The sequence below is a fragment of the Nelumbo lutea genome, chromosome 5 (genome assembly GCF_056320005.1).
Source record: "Nelumbo lutea isolate HS-2025 chromosome 5, American lotus-T2T, whole genome shotgun sequence".
Classification (NCBI taxonomy): domain Eukaryota; kingdom Viridiplantae; phylum Streptophyta; class Magnoliopsida; order Proteales; family Nelumbonaceae; genus Nelumbo; species Nelumbo lutea.
Genome location: NC_142688.1, coordinates 31,170,410 through 31,187,824, shown reverse-complemented (window position 1 = coordinate 31,187,824; position 17,415 = coordinate 31,170,410). Strand labels below are relative to the sequence as shown.

The 17,415-nt window shown below is 38.9% G+C and overlaps 1 protein-coding gene across 4 annotated transcripts; it reads left to right on the top strand.

The window, feature by feature from the left end:
* Positions 1–6,334: 6,334 nt before the first annotated feature.
* On the top strand, positions 6,335–17,415 carry LOC148851434 (uncharacterized). Of its 4 annotated transcripts, none has more exons than XR_016099077.1 (11): positions 6,335–6,583; positions 7,468–7,563; positions 7,746–7,820; positions 8,302–8,370; positions 10,958–11,034; positions 13,154–13,242; positions 14,171–14,300; positions 14,707–14,797; positions 14,880–14,945; positions 15,184–15,353; positions 16,416–17,068. XR_016099077.1 is itself a non-coding variant. In XM_088943958.1 (10 exons), exons 1-10 carry the CDS (start codon positions 6,422–6,424, stop codon positions 15,301–15,303), a joined length of 975 nt encoding a protein of 324 aa, XP_088800084.1. In that variant the 5' UTR covers positions 6,335–6,421; the 3' UTR covers positions 15,304–15,608. The 4 variants fall into 4 exon arrangements, 2 of the variants coding, with proteins under 2 accessions (XP_088800084.1, XP_088800085.1); XR_016099078.1 differs by having other exon boundaries at positions 6,360–6,583; positions 7,468–7,642; positions 16,416–17,415; XM_088943958.1 differs by lacking the exon at positions 16,416–17,068 and having other exon boundaries at positions 15,184–15,608.

Here is a 17,415-nt window from a genome sequence, read left to right as displayed (position 1 = left end):
GGAAATAGCAGCTACTAGGAAATAGCAACTGCTAACTAGTAGAAAATAGCAACTGCTAAAAGAAAATAGAAACTAAAAGAAATAGTAACTCTCTAGCTCGCTACAGCTAGTTATTTTGGACTGGGTTAATAGCTAAGGTAAATTGCTGCATATGACAATCCTTTCCCCGTGGAAACGTCCTTGTCCTCAAGGACACATAAAGTCTGGGAATTTCTCTCGAAGTTTAATCTCATCCTCCCAAGTAGCATCGATTGTTGGAAGCCCCTGCCATTGTATAAGTAATTCATGTTTATTCCCTTTGCCTCGAGAGTTTAGAACTGCTATTGGCTGAGGTTGCAAGTGACATGATGTTTCTGATACTAATGGAAGAGAAGAATCAATTTTATCAGTTGTACCCAGCTGTTTCTTTAAGAGTGACACATGGAAAAGTGGGTGAATCTTACTTCCTGGCGGAAGATCAAGCCGAGAAGCCACCGAACCAATCCATTCCAGCACCCGATATGGCTCATAAAATCGCAGGGATAGTTTATACGATCTTCTCAGTGCCAACGAAGTTTGCCGATAAGGTTGTAATCTCATATATACCCAGTCACCCACCTCAATTTCTCTCTTGACTCTTCCTTGATCATAAGCAGTCTTCATTCTAGCTTGTGCTTGTTGTAATTGGCTTCTTAGGTCTTTCTCCACTTGATCTCTTGCTTGGAGCATGTCATCTACATCCCCGACCTTTGATGTACCCGGAACATAGGAAAGCAAATTGGGGGGCTCTCTTCCATACACCACTTCAAAGGGAGTTTTGCGAGTAGAAGCATGTAGGCTAGTGTTGTAATAGAACTTGGCCCAAGGAACCCATTGGGCCCACTCCTTGGGTCTTGAACTAGTAAAGCAACGCAAGTACATCTCAAGAGTTCGATTTACTGCCTGTTTGGCCATCTGTTTGGGCCACTTTTGGTGCAGTGTATGGGTGAGACATTGGAATAAAGTGTGCGTATTTGGACAGACGATCTACCACGACAAAGAGGACTGCCTTCCCCTTAGATGGGGGAAGGCCATCAATAAAATCCATAGAGATGTCTGCCCATACCTATGTAGGGATAAGCAATGGTTGGAGAAGTCCGGCTAGTTTCTGATGATCTATCTTATGGCGTTGGCATACATCACATTGCTTGATGTAATCCAATACAACTTTCCTCATCTGCCCCCAATAGAATATCGCTTTTACGCGTTGAAGAGTTTTGTAAAGTCCTTCATGTCCGACACCATGGATTTCCTGGAGAATGATTGGGATGAGTTCTGAGTTTGATGGAAGATAGATACGTCCCTTAAAGAACATTATGCCATATCGATTTTCCCATGGCTCAATAGCTTCTCCTTGCTCATATAAGTGATGAATTCGTTGCAGCTCCGGGTGTGACTGGTTCTCGCCCTTGATGGACTCCAGCCATTGAGGAAGAGGGCTAGGGACTGCATTGAACTCCCCATGTGTTTCTCTTCTTGATAGAGCATCTGTTGCCATATTATACTTGCCCTTTTTGTATTCGATGGAGAAGTCATAACCCATTAATTTGAACAATCATTTTTGTTGTGGTTCTGTCATTATTCATTGTTCCCAAAGGAATTTGAGGCTACATTGATCAGTTCGAACCACAAAGTGACATCCAAGCAAGTAAGGTCACCATTTTTTTACTGCGAGAACCAGTGCCATAAGTTCCTTTTCATAAGTGGACAGCAACAGGTGTTTTCCTTTCAAGGCGGTGCTGAAATAAGCAAGAGGCTTTTGTTCTTGCATTAGGACAGCCCCTAATCCATTCCCTGATGGGTCACATTCCACCACAAATGAGAACTTGAAATTCGGCAAGGCTAAAACTAGATCTTGCGTCATGGTTTGCTTCAGTAATTCAAACGCCTCTTCTGCCTTTTGGGACCAAGAAAAGGCATTTTTTTGCAACATGTTGGTCAAGGGGGCTGCAATTCTGCCATAGCCTGCAACAAACTTTCGATAATAGCCCGTTAGTCCTAAAAAACCCCTCAAGGCTTTAATGGTTATTGGTTTTGGCCATTCCACCATTGCCTTTATTTTTTCTAGATCCACCTTCACACCGTCTTGACATACAATATGCCCCAAATATTTGATTTGGGTTTGTCGGAACTGACACTTTTCTTTCTTGACTGCAAGATGATGGGCTCGTAAAATAGAAAAGGTAATTCTAATATGTTACAAATGTTCAACCCATGCGTTGCTATAAATTAGAATATCATCAAAGAATACCAAGATCAATTTCCTTAGGTGAGCCTTAAAAATTTCATTCATGAGTGATTGAAATGTAGATGGGGCATTAGAGAGGCTGAAAGGCATTACCAGAAATTCGAAGTGCCCATGGTGAGTTCGGAAGGCCGTCTTATGCACATCAAGATGATTCATCCGTATTTGGAAGTACCCGGATCTGAGATCCAGTTTGGTGAAGAATTTGGCGCCGTGTAGCTCATCCAATAATTCATCTATAATAGGAATTGGAAACTTATCTTTGACCGTCACCCAGTTTAGTGCTCGGTAGTCTACACAAAACCTCCAACTCCCATCGTGTTTCCGTACTAAAAGTACTGGAGAGGAGAATGGGCTTTGAGTAGGACGAATTATACATTGTGATAGCATCTCCTCCACCAAGCACTCAATCTCTTGTTTCTAAAAGTGCGGGTATCGATACGGACGTACACAAGTTGGTCTTGCTCCTGACTAGAGAGGAATCCTATGATCATGAGAGCGCGGAGGTGGTAGACCGATAGGTGCTTCGAACAGGTCGCTGAACTCAATGAGTAAAGGCCCCATTATTTCAGGCAGTAAATCCTCGCGATCTGTATGCTCTTGCTGGATTGCCCACAGCTGTAAGATAATTCCCCTACCATCACTTTGCCTTAATGTTCTAGGAACAGTTTCACCTTCGAGAGCTCAAAGTTCTGATGATGTTGAACCTTATAGCAGCACCTTTTTCCCAGTTAGAGTGAACTGCATCTACATCCTTCCAAAATCCCATAAAATCGGGCCAAGAGTACCCAGCCACTGTACTCCTAGAACAGCATCACAACCTTCTAAAGGAAGCAAGAAAAAATCTACCTCAATTGGAATGCCTTGCAGGGATAGTTTTACTCCATTACAACGTCCCGGACTTGACAATCTTTCCCCATTAGCAACCACCACGTTAAACAAGCAGCCTCTTTCCGGCTTGAGTCTGCTGATTTTGGCAAATTTATGATGCAAAAAATTGTGAGTGGAACCAGAATCAATTAAAATTGTTAATGGTGTCTTACCAATTTGTGAGTGGACACGCATGGTTTGTGGTGATTGGACCCCGCCAAGGCATGTAAAGAGATAGCCGGTGTCTCTTCTACATATTCTTCTCTTGTGGTTTCTTCATCATCTTCTTCTAATTCAATGAAGAATAGTTTCTTACATTTATGACCCAATGTGTACTTTTCATCACAATTGTAGCACAAACCTTGTTCTTGCCGCTTTTGGAGTTCAGTTGGGGATAATTTATGGATGGGTAAAATCCTTTTTGGAGTGGTGTTTTTATAACCACTCAGGTTTGAATGGTTCCGTTGGTTGTTGGAGTTGCGAACTGAAGAATGAAAGGTTGTATTAGTGGAGCGCCTTACCTCCTGGGCCTTGAGTTCATAGGTACGTGCTAGCCCAATTGCAGCGGATAGACTTTGGGGGTTTTGGACTCTCACATCAGCCCTTAGCCCATCTTGTAGTCCACTAATAAAACACTCAGCTTCTTGTTTGTCTGTCAAGGTACCGGCTTGAGCTAGAAGTCTCTCAAACCGAGTATGGTAATCTGAAACAGTCCCTGTCTGCTTAAGCTTGTATAGGTCTCCAAAGAAATCTTCATATTCGGTTACAGCAAACCTCTTTAGTAATCCCGCCTTCATTCCTTCCCAAGTAACCAAGTGTCCTTGGTTTTTGCATCGCTGGTACCACAACTGAGCATCTTTCTCTAAGTGATATGCTGCTAGTTTAACTTGATCTTCCAATGATGTCCCTTGAAATTTAAAGAACTGTTCTGCACTAATACAAGCTTTGCAAGCTTAGGAGCCACCATTCCACCTGCATTCCTGATACCACCTTGTCCATGTGGTTCCCGATTCCTATTGACGGACCCTTCTTCCGACAATTCTAATCGGGAGTTCACTGTCCCCATTAGTTCTTCCATCTGCTTAAGGAACCTCTCTTGACCTGAGCTCAGGTTCTCCACCTGAATCTCAAGCCGTTGGAGTCGCTGATTGTTAGCCATAACCGGCTCTAATACCAACCTGTCATGTTCTGGGTTGATGGCACTCCCCCGACCCCTTCCTTGCCCCCTACCTCGACCTCGAGCTATGTTGCTAAGATAAGAGTAGAACTTAAGAATCTATGGAACAGAATTCAAGACAAGTCTTTTGAAAGTTTTCATCCCCCATCTTTACTTGAGAACATTGATATTTATAGCTTCCAGGCCCAACAAACTTAGCAACTACAAAAAATAGTAACTACTAAAAGAAAACAGCAACTTGTGGAAAATAGAAAGTAAAAGAAATAGCAATTCTAGAAAATAGCAGCTATGAGAAAATAGTAACTGGTAACTAGTAGAAAATAGCAACTCCTAAAAGAAAATAAAAACTAAAAGAAATAGTAACTCTCTAGCTCGCTACAGCTAGTTATTTTGGGCTGGGTTAATAGCTAAGTTAAATTGCTGCACACGACACGTTGGCAGATCATTCTTCCACATATTCAAAGACATCTACAACTCCCCCAAAAGGCGGGCATCTAACCGGCGGTTCTCAATCCGGTCACATGAACGCTCCCCGCATCGGTGGCAGCTTCACCTACTGGGGCGGTTTTTCTCCATCTTCAGTTGCACCATGGTCTATGTCCAACAAAAGGAAGACCCTTGGAACTCTGTCATCACTGGTGCCACCACCAGCGAGTTCCTCCAGATGTGTCAAGGTTTTGTAAAGCAACGAGGTCTGCGTTGTTTGGTGGGGTGTTGCCTGCTTTGATCTGTGCTGCTCAGAATTTTCCTCCACTGGAGGGAGCCATTACCTAGTGTGTCCCTGTGTATCCTAGTGGAAAGTTTTCGAATCAAAAACCGACACCGACTCCTATTCTTGAAGCTTCAACAGAGGGAGAAAGAGAAAGAAAGAAAAAAAAAGAAAGGGGAGAAAGTTTCAATTTATATACCATACGGTGTCCTCATTTTTCTTGAAACAGATCGAGGGAAAGAAAGGTCAGAGAGTGAGGAAGAGATTGTTTTGAATGAGAAGGGTAATTTTGTCTTAATAGATAAGAATACAATTTATATACCAACGGTAAAGAAACCTCGTATGTCACTGCTCCTAAATGATATTATTCGAAAAAAGTTGCCTTAACGTTGTAATTCTTCCAAAAGTGTTACAGGGCGGCCCAAACACACCTTATATCTAAAGTCTAAGCAACTAATTGATCTGGTCTATGAAAGGCTAAGAAACAATTATTTTGTCTATACAACCCCAATATTATAAATACAAAAATGAAAAAAAGAAACAATATTATCAAGTGGGTAAGACATTAATTCTCCGGGAATGACTCCTACATTATATTGTAGTCAACTGAACTCAACAAAGCCTATGCCCATTTGTCAAGCTTGGGCTATCCACTTGATAGTCATATTGTTATTGTGGTTGGATAATTTTGACCATACAAGTGTCAAGCATCCAGTCTACCCTTCAAGCATCCCTTCCCTTTAATTAGGTCACACACTGAATGTTGAGCTTATCACTTTTCTAACTTTATACATACTTGCACTTGGGAATTCCTAGGAGTTCAAAACTTAGGGGATCTTCTCAATAAAAAATAGAATTGGAGGAATGAAATGGAAAGCCTTTTCATTCACAGCCAATGTTGTCAAAACCAGACTAGGCCCCGAATTAAACAGCTGACCTTTCAAAAGAGTAAAACATTAGGCTGTGTTTGGTTTGAAGGAAAAGGTAGCCTTCAAAACAAACACAGCCTTAAATTAAACATCAGACTAGGCCAGCTTAATGCTTTAGTTCTATCGATTCCTCACTTCAAATATGGTTTGGTGCGTCCTAGGATTAGGAATATTGCTCGGAGGCCCATAATGGGCTGGTGAGAGAGAAATCGGGAAACACTTTACACTTGGGCATATTGGGCTCTACTGGGCTTCAAGTGGGCCGTCCCTCTGAATTCACCTGCTCACGTAAATTACAATTGCATTCCCGCCACGGCAACCGGAACTCACCAACCAACTTACCCAACCGCTCCATGCGTAGGTTAAGAAATCCGTGCACATAAGACTCGCCCAATTCGGCGCCATAAGTCCAGAGAACGACCCAAACGTTATCCTCGATTCTGAGATCAAGTGGCTTGTGAGAAAGCGCAGCGATGTCTATCTCTGCGACCTCGCTTGCCTCTCTATCAAGGCTACGTTCCTTCTCCTTCGAATATAATCACAAGAGCTTCAATACCCAGAAAAGATGGACAATCAGAGCTTCTTCTGCTGCTCCCGGTGTTGATTTGAAGACCCTTGAAGCTGCACTTGCTAAGGTTCTGGCTTCGGTTCCCCAACTTCTTTCTTTACCATTCCAAGTCTGCTTTTCCAGGAAATGCGATTTGTTTCTGATGAGACGTTACCGCAATTTACTTGATTCATTCTTGAACTTTCGCAGTTATGCTGATCTTTTCTACTGCTTTACTTCCCTACTTGGTTCAAAGTTACTTAGGAAGCTTTTTGGACATTCTCTTCTGGGTTATGCTTTGTCAAAGTTCATCACCTGAAGGCTACTCTAAAGTTCTTCACGATTTTTTTTTTTCTGTTTGTTATCCCATCTTAACAGAATTCGTTTTCTCTCCTCTCTACTTATTGGTCAAGTGCTCTGTTTAAGATGTGAAAAGAAACTCTCAGTGATGAGAATGCCGTTTATTCTTTCAAGTTCGTATTGTTATCTACTCCAGATTGAACAGTTCCTTTTGGTCTGTTGAGTTCCCTTTCAGCAAGGATGGTAACTCATGCCTTAAGGAATATGTACCAGTACCGTAAATTGTTTTTTTAGCTTGCGCTGCCTAATGTCAAGGACCTTCACTTCCCAACGCATGGGTTCTAAATTCTAATTTAGAGTCCTAAATTCTTGCGTTGGGTACTTAATTTCGTATAGATTTTCTTTTCTTCACTATTTCCCTATCATTATTTAGTTTGTAACTCAATCCAAACTTGATAATAATGTCTTCTCTTCTCTTTATTATTTCCTGTTCCCGCATGAAACATGTTAACGATTTCACGTTCCACCTATTTCTAATTTAGTCTTGAGGGTTCACAATTTATGAGCATATAGCATGTTGGTGGGTGTTCTACTGTTCTACCCTGTCTTTGTCTAGTGTTTCTTTTCTGCAACTGCTGCTAAAATGATTATCTAAAAAGTATCTTCTTGCAGAAAGATACTGATGCTGTTAAAGAAGCACTTGACCAACTGAGTGAAGTTGGCTGGGCCAAGAAATGGAATTCTCAACCATATGTATCACGCCGTTCGGTCAGTCCTCCATTTCAAGTGTGAAGTTCTGGGAAAGTGCTACTCAAATATTAGCCACATCACAAACTCACTCATACATGTACATGAATCACAAAAATCTGTCTGCTGCAGTCCATATTTATTCAAGTGCCCAGTTAATCAATTATCAAATTAATATCCTAACAGTGGCACCATCTGCACAGACATCTCTTCGGGAGCTGACAACTCTTGGAATTAAAAATGCAGAGAACTTAGCAATCCCAAGTGTGAGAAATGATGTAAGTTCTATTACACTTAAACACTTTGGGCACTTCACAAGACGAGAATTTAAATGCACAAACCAGTCCTGGATTTGGAGTGGAACTCCCCAGCTTTTTTTTTCCCAGTTCAGTTTCTACCTGTAGAATTTCAATAAAAAATTCAAAAGGAAAGGGAAAATGCATGCTTTGGGTGTGTAAACTGTGATATGATGGAAAACTCTCATTTGACCCTTTTACCCCTACGCCTTTGAACCAGATTCCTAGATGCATGATGGTATTTGAATATCAGTATCATAATCTTTCACTTTTGTTTTTGTATTTTCAACTATTCTTGGTCTTTTCTTATTTTTGTATTGCTCTAGACTTCTAGTTGCATTTCTGCTAACCTATGAAGCTCTTTATTGTGTCAGTTTCTTTGTCCTCAAGTTTTGTTGTTTTTATATTATGGGGTTGGCATTAGACCTACTGTTCACAAATTTGATATATTTCAGTGGTGCAGGCAGCTTTTCTTTTCACAGTAGTGGGGACAACAGGATTCCTTGGTGTACTTGCAGGCCAGCTTCCTGGGGTAACTTCCATGATTTTCACTTATTACTGCAATACTGTATAAACAATTAAATATTAGCCATTCTTGTGAGTATGATTCATTACTTGTAGAGGCTTAGCTTGTATTCTGTAATTTCTGTTAACTCTCTTTTTAACTTTTTCCTGGATAGAGAAAAATGTAATTTTAATAATTCAACCAAATCAACATGAGCTTGATTTGGAGAAAATATTCTCTTGATTCTTGAAGAAAATTATTGAGCTGCTCTACTTTACCTGTTCAAATGTTCTCATGTTTAGCAGATAGAATCCTTGTAGGAGAAAGACCATACAACTGGACAGAACCATCTTTAAGGCAAGGCCACTACCCAATAATGACCCCTAATTGACAAAATGATATATTGTATGTATTTATAATTTCATCAAATATACAAGGGTTCAAATCTTGGTGCAACTGGTTGGGTTGATCCATTGCAACCTGGGTGACTAGGGTCTAAATCTTGGAAACAGCCTCTCTGTATGTGCAGGGGTAAGGCTATGTACATCTGTTCCTCGCCAGACCTCACATTGGCAGGAGCCTTGTGCACTGGGTTGCCCTCTTTTATACAAGGCCACTACCCAATAATGTCAGTCCCTGCTATCCACGGTTGGAAGGGGTTGACTAGAATGGACCTAACCTTTAGCACTTTCTTGCACAAAGTGGCCTCTCCCAGACTAAAACCATTGTCCTCATGCTTGTTAGCCCAAGCTTTTACCATTTCACCAAGCAATGACCCTAATTGACAAAATGATATATTGTGCATTTAATACCCGACATATTGGAAACAGCCTCTCTGTATGAAAGTGCATGAAATTACGTTGCATCCGCCCTACTCAAATTTGTCATTCTGTTTCTTCCAAATGTAAGTTTACTCATCACTTCCACTCAATGAAAAATGAGAGTATTCTGCCTTAGATACTTCTCAAGTTATCTGGATACAAAAGCAAGCATTAATATTTTGGAAAAGATGGTTAAAATCTATGGATTATTATATGTAGAAAAAGCAAGTTTATCTGGATGTAATCATATAATGTTGATGTCTGCCGGGTCTTCTCTCTAGTGTTTTTTCAGATCTACTCTGATATCTCCAGGACTAGAATGACTTATGGGACTAAGTTGACTAGATGAATGTATGATACTGACTACTGAGTGATTCCCAACTCCCCTTAAAATAGTTTTTTTATTAGCTGCTAGATGTGATAAAATGTCCTTTACATGACCTTATTTAGTTATTATTCTCCAACTGGGAGATCAGTTAGTTTGAAGACTGCAATTCAAATGGTATTAGTGGATTCTCCATTAGACCTTCCTGAACTCAAATTTAAAAAGGCGCCTAACTCAATTCCATAAGAAATTTCATTGTGCCAAAAAAAGTACCTAGTGCTTATTTTGGAATGACATGAAAATTTTCAATCTGAGGAAAATGCGAGGTAAATTAAAGAATTTTATAGTTTGACCAAGGTGCTAGACACATATTTTCCCCTGCTATTTGTCCTAAGAGATAATGAGTGAATTGCTGATTAGTGAATTGTAAGATGTCAAGTGTACAAACATTTTTTCAGTATATATTGGCTTGTCCATATTATATACTTGAATGTGTTATGGATCTGCTTTATGTCCTCTTTTAGCATTAACGATGTGGTTCTGCAAAGAGGTTGGGTACAAGCAGCATTATGCTGCATATGCGAGTCTTGTGTTAGTTAGAGGGGACATTTGAAGATAGGTTTCAGTTCATGCAGATCCTTTTTGACGAAAACTAAAATCATGGATGACTCTCTAGATCGTGAATGTGAGAATTTCAAAGTCAAATATATTCAGTTGATATGATCATTAGAGATTGCTTTCAATTCTTTTCTCGTTGCTAGCATCTTACCAACATCATTTTAGAGTGGCATCACCCACATCAAGAAGTTATAACCTATAAAGATAAATTTTGACAATACTCAGTAGGGAACCCACTCTTTGTCCTGAATGGATGGAAAAATTAACCAGCCCATTCCATCCTTGAAATCACTGAAAATTCCAGTTCATTTTGATCCGTTGCTAGTTGCAGTTCTACCATGTAGTGTGTGCAGTGTTCCTTGACAAAGAGACTGGAGGTAGTCACATCATGTTCAATGGCAAAGCAGAGAGGTTAACCAGATCGTTTCTTAACTTGAAATGAAACAAATCTGAAGCACATTTATATTTAAAGGTCAGCAAAATATTTTACCTACTTTTGTAATAATGGTGCAGAACCCAAATAAGGAATGAATAAGGAATTTGAGCCTATCAAGGATAATGATAGTGAATTAAACTGTTTTCTTATTTTATACCCATAATAGTGCAACAAGAATCCAAAGGCCAATGGCTGAAAAAGCAACAACTGTTTCAGTGGGTAATTTGATTTGATCTTCTCCTTGGATTTATTTTTCTCTAGTCCATCTAGTTTATGAAATTCCCACAGGGTAAAATTTTCAATTTAAGTTATATGCTATGATAGAACCGCTTTTATATGTTCTGTTTGAGCTGTGAGAATGATTCATTTTGAACACTTGCTGATATTTTATGTTTCCTATTTGCATCACTGCAGGATTGGGGGTTTTTTGTGCCATATTTGATTGGGAGCATCTCTTTGATAGTTTTGGCAATTGGAAGCATTAGCCCAGGGTAAGGCTATGGGGAACAACATTTTTCAATATTCTTTCTGGATTAATAATATGAAATTTCTAGGAGCAATGTGCCAACCAGCTGGTTGGTAAGGTCTCCTGCTGGTCATAGCAGAGACTTGGGATCGAATCCCACCTGCACCTCCTGGGTTGGGGGATGGGCTACCCCCCGGTCGTGTAGCCCTTTAAAAAGATATAAATAAATAAATATATATATATATATATGAAATGGCTAGGAAGAAGAAATAATGTCTGGAAAAGCAAGGAATGCATGTACCTCAATAGAAAATCAAGTGCTTTTTACAACTGCCTTACTATCATCCAATTAAGAAACAAACTCTCCATTATACAATGTAAAACAATTCATAAAATTATTCGATGTAAAAGGGTAGATCCAACTCCAACTCCCCTCATTGCTCAATGCCTCTATCCGGACCTAGAGAAACCAGAAGCTGATGGAGGTGGCCCCAGATGAGAGGACAAAAGATGCACAACTAGGTGATATGGAAAGTTAACACAACCCAAAGGTGATACTTTTTCAACTTTTTTTTTTTGAGGTCCTTATTTGGCTTATAGTTGTATAGCATCTCATTGTACAGAGGACCATATACTTTTTGGTTTTAATACAACGTAGTTTACCTTTCTTCAAAAAAGAATAAAAAAAAAAAAATCTGTTTGATCTAGGGAGTGCAGGAGTCTTATAGGCCAAAGGCATTGGCTTCTTTCAGCTTCTGGTTACACTATAGAAGGGCCATTACCCAATGTTGGTCCTGGCTATCTGAAGTAACCCAATAAATTTGAATTTTATTTGATTTCTTACTGTCACTCCACTAAAATAAATGCATTCTAATTTTAGACTAGAAAGTTTCCAAATTAATGTTTGTCCTTTTGGAGGATTTGATTATTTATAAGTGTGGACTTTAGAGGTTGAGATCTTAAGAAGGTATCTTCATCCCATCAGTTGATAAACAACAGTGAAGCCATCTGATATGCTGAGCAACTCAAGCTTCAAGGTTGAGAATGGGAGACATATATCAGAATTGACATTAGAAATAATGGAATTGATTGGTTGATTTTATCCACTAAAATAAATGCATTCTAATTTTAGACTTACTAGAAAGTTTCCAAATTCACATTTGTCATTTTGGAGTACTTGATTACTCACAAATATGGCTTTTAGAGGTTGAGATCTTAAAAAGGTACTTCATCCCATCAGTTGATAAAGAACTACGAAGCCATGTAATATGCTGAGCACCTCAAGCTTGAAGGCTGAGACTGGAAGACATATTATCAGAATTGGCATTAGAAATAATGGAATTGATTGGTTGATTTTATCCAAGGAATCATGATTTATCAAAATGTCTTGACAAGATGTCATCTGAAATCTTGTGGATCTCATTTGACCTATTGGTGCATAATGTGCAGATAAAGGGAATAAAATGTGAATAAGCTATTTATTGATTGTGATTTGCAAAGGGTAACCAAATTTTGGATATTCTCCCTTGCACTATTCATGGTAATGTGCTTGAACTATTTTGGGATGTCACAATATATGTGTCATGATCTTGTTTTTCCTCTAGGTTGCAGGATCAAATCCTCTTGAACATGATCTCGTTTGTACTCTGTTGGAAGCTTTGGAAGGATTGAAATAGTCTTCTTCATTGTATAGGGTCATCCCTTTTCCAGAATTTTCACAAACATTAAATCTTTCTTTCTAATTTCTTTTTTCTGGGGAAGAGGATCAGTGGTCAGTTTTAGAAGGTCAATCTTGGTTTGAACAAGCTTTATAATACACCAACCACATCCTTTAAAGGCTTTAAAAATATAATCAATTGCCTTTCAAGAGGGCTTTTTTGTCAATTGCAGGAGATAGGCATCTTGCGTATTAAGATCCATGAGGATGCTCCATTTACAGTTTTATAATTGACTTAAATTCCTGAATGGTTCGTGAATAGGATCTTCTTCAAATTTTATTTTTAGAAAGAAAAAGGGTTTTCAAGTTTCCATGTTAGAAAGAAAAATCCCTCAAGTATTGAAGGTTTTGAAGCTTTAAGAAATTCATATGCTGCAATGGCAGTCATACAAATCACCTCAAACCATTATTCTACTTACTTTTGTAGGCTTCTTCAGGCTGCTATTGGTGGATTTTCATCTTTTTTTCCTGATTATCAGGAAAGAGTTGCAAGACATGAAGCAGCCCATTTTTTAGGTAATCTTTATTAAGAAGAATTTATATAGAAAGCATCTCATCCTGATATAAAACAATCAGTAGTCAAAGATGTCTTATTATAAAATGATGCAAGTGAAATAAATATATCTTGTGGTAAAACTGTTAACTTGAGGCTTAAGAGACATTGTAAGGGGTACATATACTGTTATGCTAACAAAATATGATATAAAGAGTGTTTTGCACAAGTGAAGACACAGAAAACCATGAATCTGCATGCCTGCATGCATGCTTATTTGTCTCTGTGTGCACTAAGTACATTATGTGCATGAGGTTGGTGCATTTCCCTGCTCCTAGGAACATCTATACAATTGTGTTTTTTATAAGAACGGGAATTTTATGACTGGAAAAGGTCCCATTCTACTTCCAATCTTGTCATCCCCCTAAAGCACAAAGCAAGGTGGAAAAAACATTTTAACTCCCTGTTATACATTTCCCTTGGGCTCTTTCCTATAGCCCTCAAAATAACACAAAAGAGATTTTTTTTTTTTCTCTGAGAGATTTCAGTTATATTTCTTCCCATTTTACACCAAGACCTCGTTTTTCTGCCTCTTCTACCTAAAATAAAAATGTCTTATTGAAACATTAAACACCATGAAAATTTAATCCAGTAAGGTTACCATCCATTCAACTAATAGCTTTCTATCTCACTATGATGTTTTTTGGCATTCAAAACTTAGTGATATATTAGATTGTTGGCATCATCAAATTGGTCATTACAATTTGTGTCTTTTCTTGGTCAGTATTCTACATCCACCAGCATCTGATATTAGTTACGAATGATGCTCTACCATTGATGTGGCTTGGATTTTCCAATTAGTATTTATTGATATCTTTTTTCATTTCGCAGTTACATTTCTTCCTCTGTAAGACAGAAATCTGATGAAATCAAATTTCTTTTGAGTCTCAGTTGCTTACTTGATTGGCCTTCCTATTCTGGGGTATTCACTGGATATTGGAAAAGAGCATGTCAATCTGGTTGATGAAAGGCTGCAGAAGCTGATATACAGTGGGCAGCTTGATGCGAAGGAACTAGACAGGTATCAGTTTGATTAGGTATAACTATTGGAAATCCAAATTTAATTAATATCTTCTATTTCTATAAATTGAACTAAAGAGATTGTGTAAATAGTTGCAACAATCCTCCACTAACTTTCAGTTCAAGATGTAGGGATCTGACAAAATCCATTTGTGTTCTTCTCTCTTTCTAAGTTGAAAAATTACAAGTCATGCAAAAGCCCTCTCTGATGAACCTCCTACTTTTATTTTCTTAATTGTTATGAGCTTTATCCCCTAATACACATGTATGTTTCTTCCTGCCTTTTGTTTTAACAAAGTTCAAGTGTTCAACTGATTATTTAGAACAGGAAAGAAGAGTATGGAAAAAGATGTAATTGAGGGACTCTAAAAGGAAAAATTAACTTTGGAAACTGACTATCTCATCAGGCTGGCAGTGGTATCAATGGCTGGGCTGGCAGCAGAAGGCTTAAAATATGATAAAGTGGTTGGTCAATCTGCTGATCTATTCACTCTTCAGGTTTGTTAAATTCCATTCCATTTCCATGCTTCCTAGAGCTCTTAAAACTTCATCTAACCAATTCCATTTATGCTCTCCATAGAGATTTATAAACAGGAGCAAGCCACAGATAAGCAAAGAACAGCAACAGAATCTTACCAGATGGGCTGTGAGTTCTTCACTCCTTATATGCATGTCTTCTCAAATTTCGTAGCCAAAATTTTGAAACGGGATAGCAAAAATTGACTCCTACTATCTACAACTTCATCCGGATTGTCTCATTTGTGCATAAAGTTGTTAGAGGTTCAGTTATGTCAGCATTGCTTTTGCATATTGTTGTCAGCGCACATGGAGCATGCTTCTTATGATGTGCTGATCATTCTAAGGAAAAACAAAAAACCATGCAGGTTTTGTTTTCTGGATCCCTCTTGAAAAACAACAAGGTTGCTCATGAAGCATTAATGTCAGCAATGTCAAACAAGGCAACAGTGTTGGAATGCATCGAAGCAATTGAGAAAGCCGCATAATTCCACTTCTACCACTAAAGGCTTCATGGATCACAAATTCGGTTCATCTGGTTAACCATATTTAGATGTTGATTAAATGTTGAACCAGTTTTATTTTTATGTTCCTTGTTTTTATTTTACCAAAATAGCCACATGAAGCAGGACCACTCAAGACTCAAAGAGATAATTGAAATTAGATGTGCAACTCCGTACTGTTACCAGATGTATGGCAACTGTCTGTGTTTATTTGTGACTTGGGGGTGTGTTAGCCCATATTACCCATCTTGTTTCTAGCAAAGATAAAGGATGCTATTCAATGTGGCTAATTGGACAGATTAGGATCTTGAGATTGACATATTAGACCAGTAGATGACTAGATGCTAAACATGATGCCATGCATGCCATTCAAATAAGAGGTTTGCAACCTGTTGGTGCATATTTTGACAGAAGCAAGCTCAAAATGGTCCACATCTGGAGTGACCCTGCTTCATGTGGCAATTTTTTTCTCAAACAGTTTCTCCCTCCCTCGTGCCATAAAATTCTTTTCCCTTTCGTTGGAGGGAACTTTGGGCAACCGTTCACAAGGTAAAAAACTGCAAAGTCTGCAATGCAATGTGATGCAAATACAATTGAATGCAGACATCAACGCCTGGTCCTAGCAACGATTTAATGAGCGCCCTCTTATTTCAGTCATTAGCCTTTATTACGAAATCAAGAAGACGTGCCAATTGGCTTTTCCAGCTGGTGCCCTCTTGATCTTGATTTTGATTTCTTGTCTCTTTTTTTTTTCGCTTCATGGGGCTACACAAACAGGGGGTAGCCCATCCCCTTTCCCTTAACACCCCCCCCCTCCCCCCTCCCCAACCCCTAGTGGCAACGGGATTTGATCACAGGTGTCTCTACTCCGATGAGTCAGAGAACCTACCAACCGAGCCACCATCGGTTGGCTGATTTTTTGTCTCTTGCTCGGCAAGTTGTTGGGCATCAAATTGTATTTATAAGTACATTGTGTACCACTAACAAATAATAAGAAAGTTTCATTTTCTCATTTCACCTTTTGTTTTCTCATCGCAAGTTGCCCTGAGCCTGCATCTTTGCTCATCATAACTTTGCATTTTTTGTCATGGTATCAGAGCTTACAGTTTGATCGACCACTGCATCTTGATCTCCGCAGCAACGTCAGCGACTCTATTCTTCATCAGAACACGAGAAAATGGTAGCTAGTAGTAATGGGTGACAAGAAAACGTTGGCGACTCTATTCTTCATCAGATCATGAGAAAACGCCGGCTACTATAATTCTGTATCTCCATACTATCTTGGCACTCTACTAAACGGTGACAACTATCTGACTTGGAAAGAGCAATGATGTATACTCTTTGGGCAAAGAACAAGATTGGTTTTGTTGATGGAACAATTTTGAAACTGGATTAGACAAAACCAGCAGAGCTCTTTGCTTGGAAGAAATGTAATTTGATAGTCATTTCCTGGATTTACAATGCATTGACCAGAGATTTACATGATAGTGTTGCTTACATGGATGATTCTCAAGCAATCTAGTTGGATCTTGAAGAAAGATTTTCACAAGGAAATGCTACCCACGTCTTCCACTTGAAACAGGAATTAGTTTTACTCAGACAAGGCAACCTCTCTATTTTAATGTATTACACGAAGATGAAGGCAATATGGGATGAACTCTCAACTTATATTCCAGCGCCAGTCTGTACTTGTACAAGTAGTGTGATGAAAGATCTAGTAGCAGAACACGAAAAATATCGCATTTACCAATTTCTCATGGATCTTAATGACCGCTTCAGTACTATTCACTCCAACATTCTTGGAATGGATCAACTTCCATCTATGAGCAAGGCATATGCCTTAATTACACAAGAGGATAAACTTCAGTTAATTGCTAGACAATGGAGTCCTATGATTGAAGCAACAACCTTCTATATAACTGATCAGGCCAAAGGTGGTTTCAAGAATGCCAAAGATCGACCAAAGCTCCGCTGTGATCACTATAAGATCGCTTCTACGAACTCATTGGTTATCCTTCTAGTTGGGATGTAAAGGAAAAATCTGGCATGAAAAAACCCATTATCAAGAAAAGAATAATACTAGCAGCTTTTGAATCT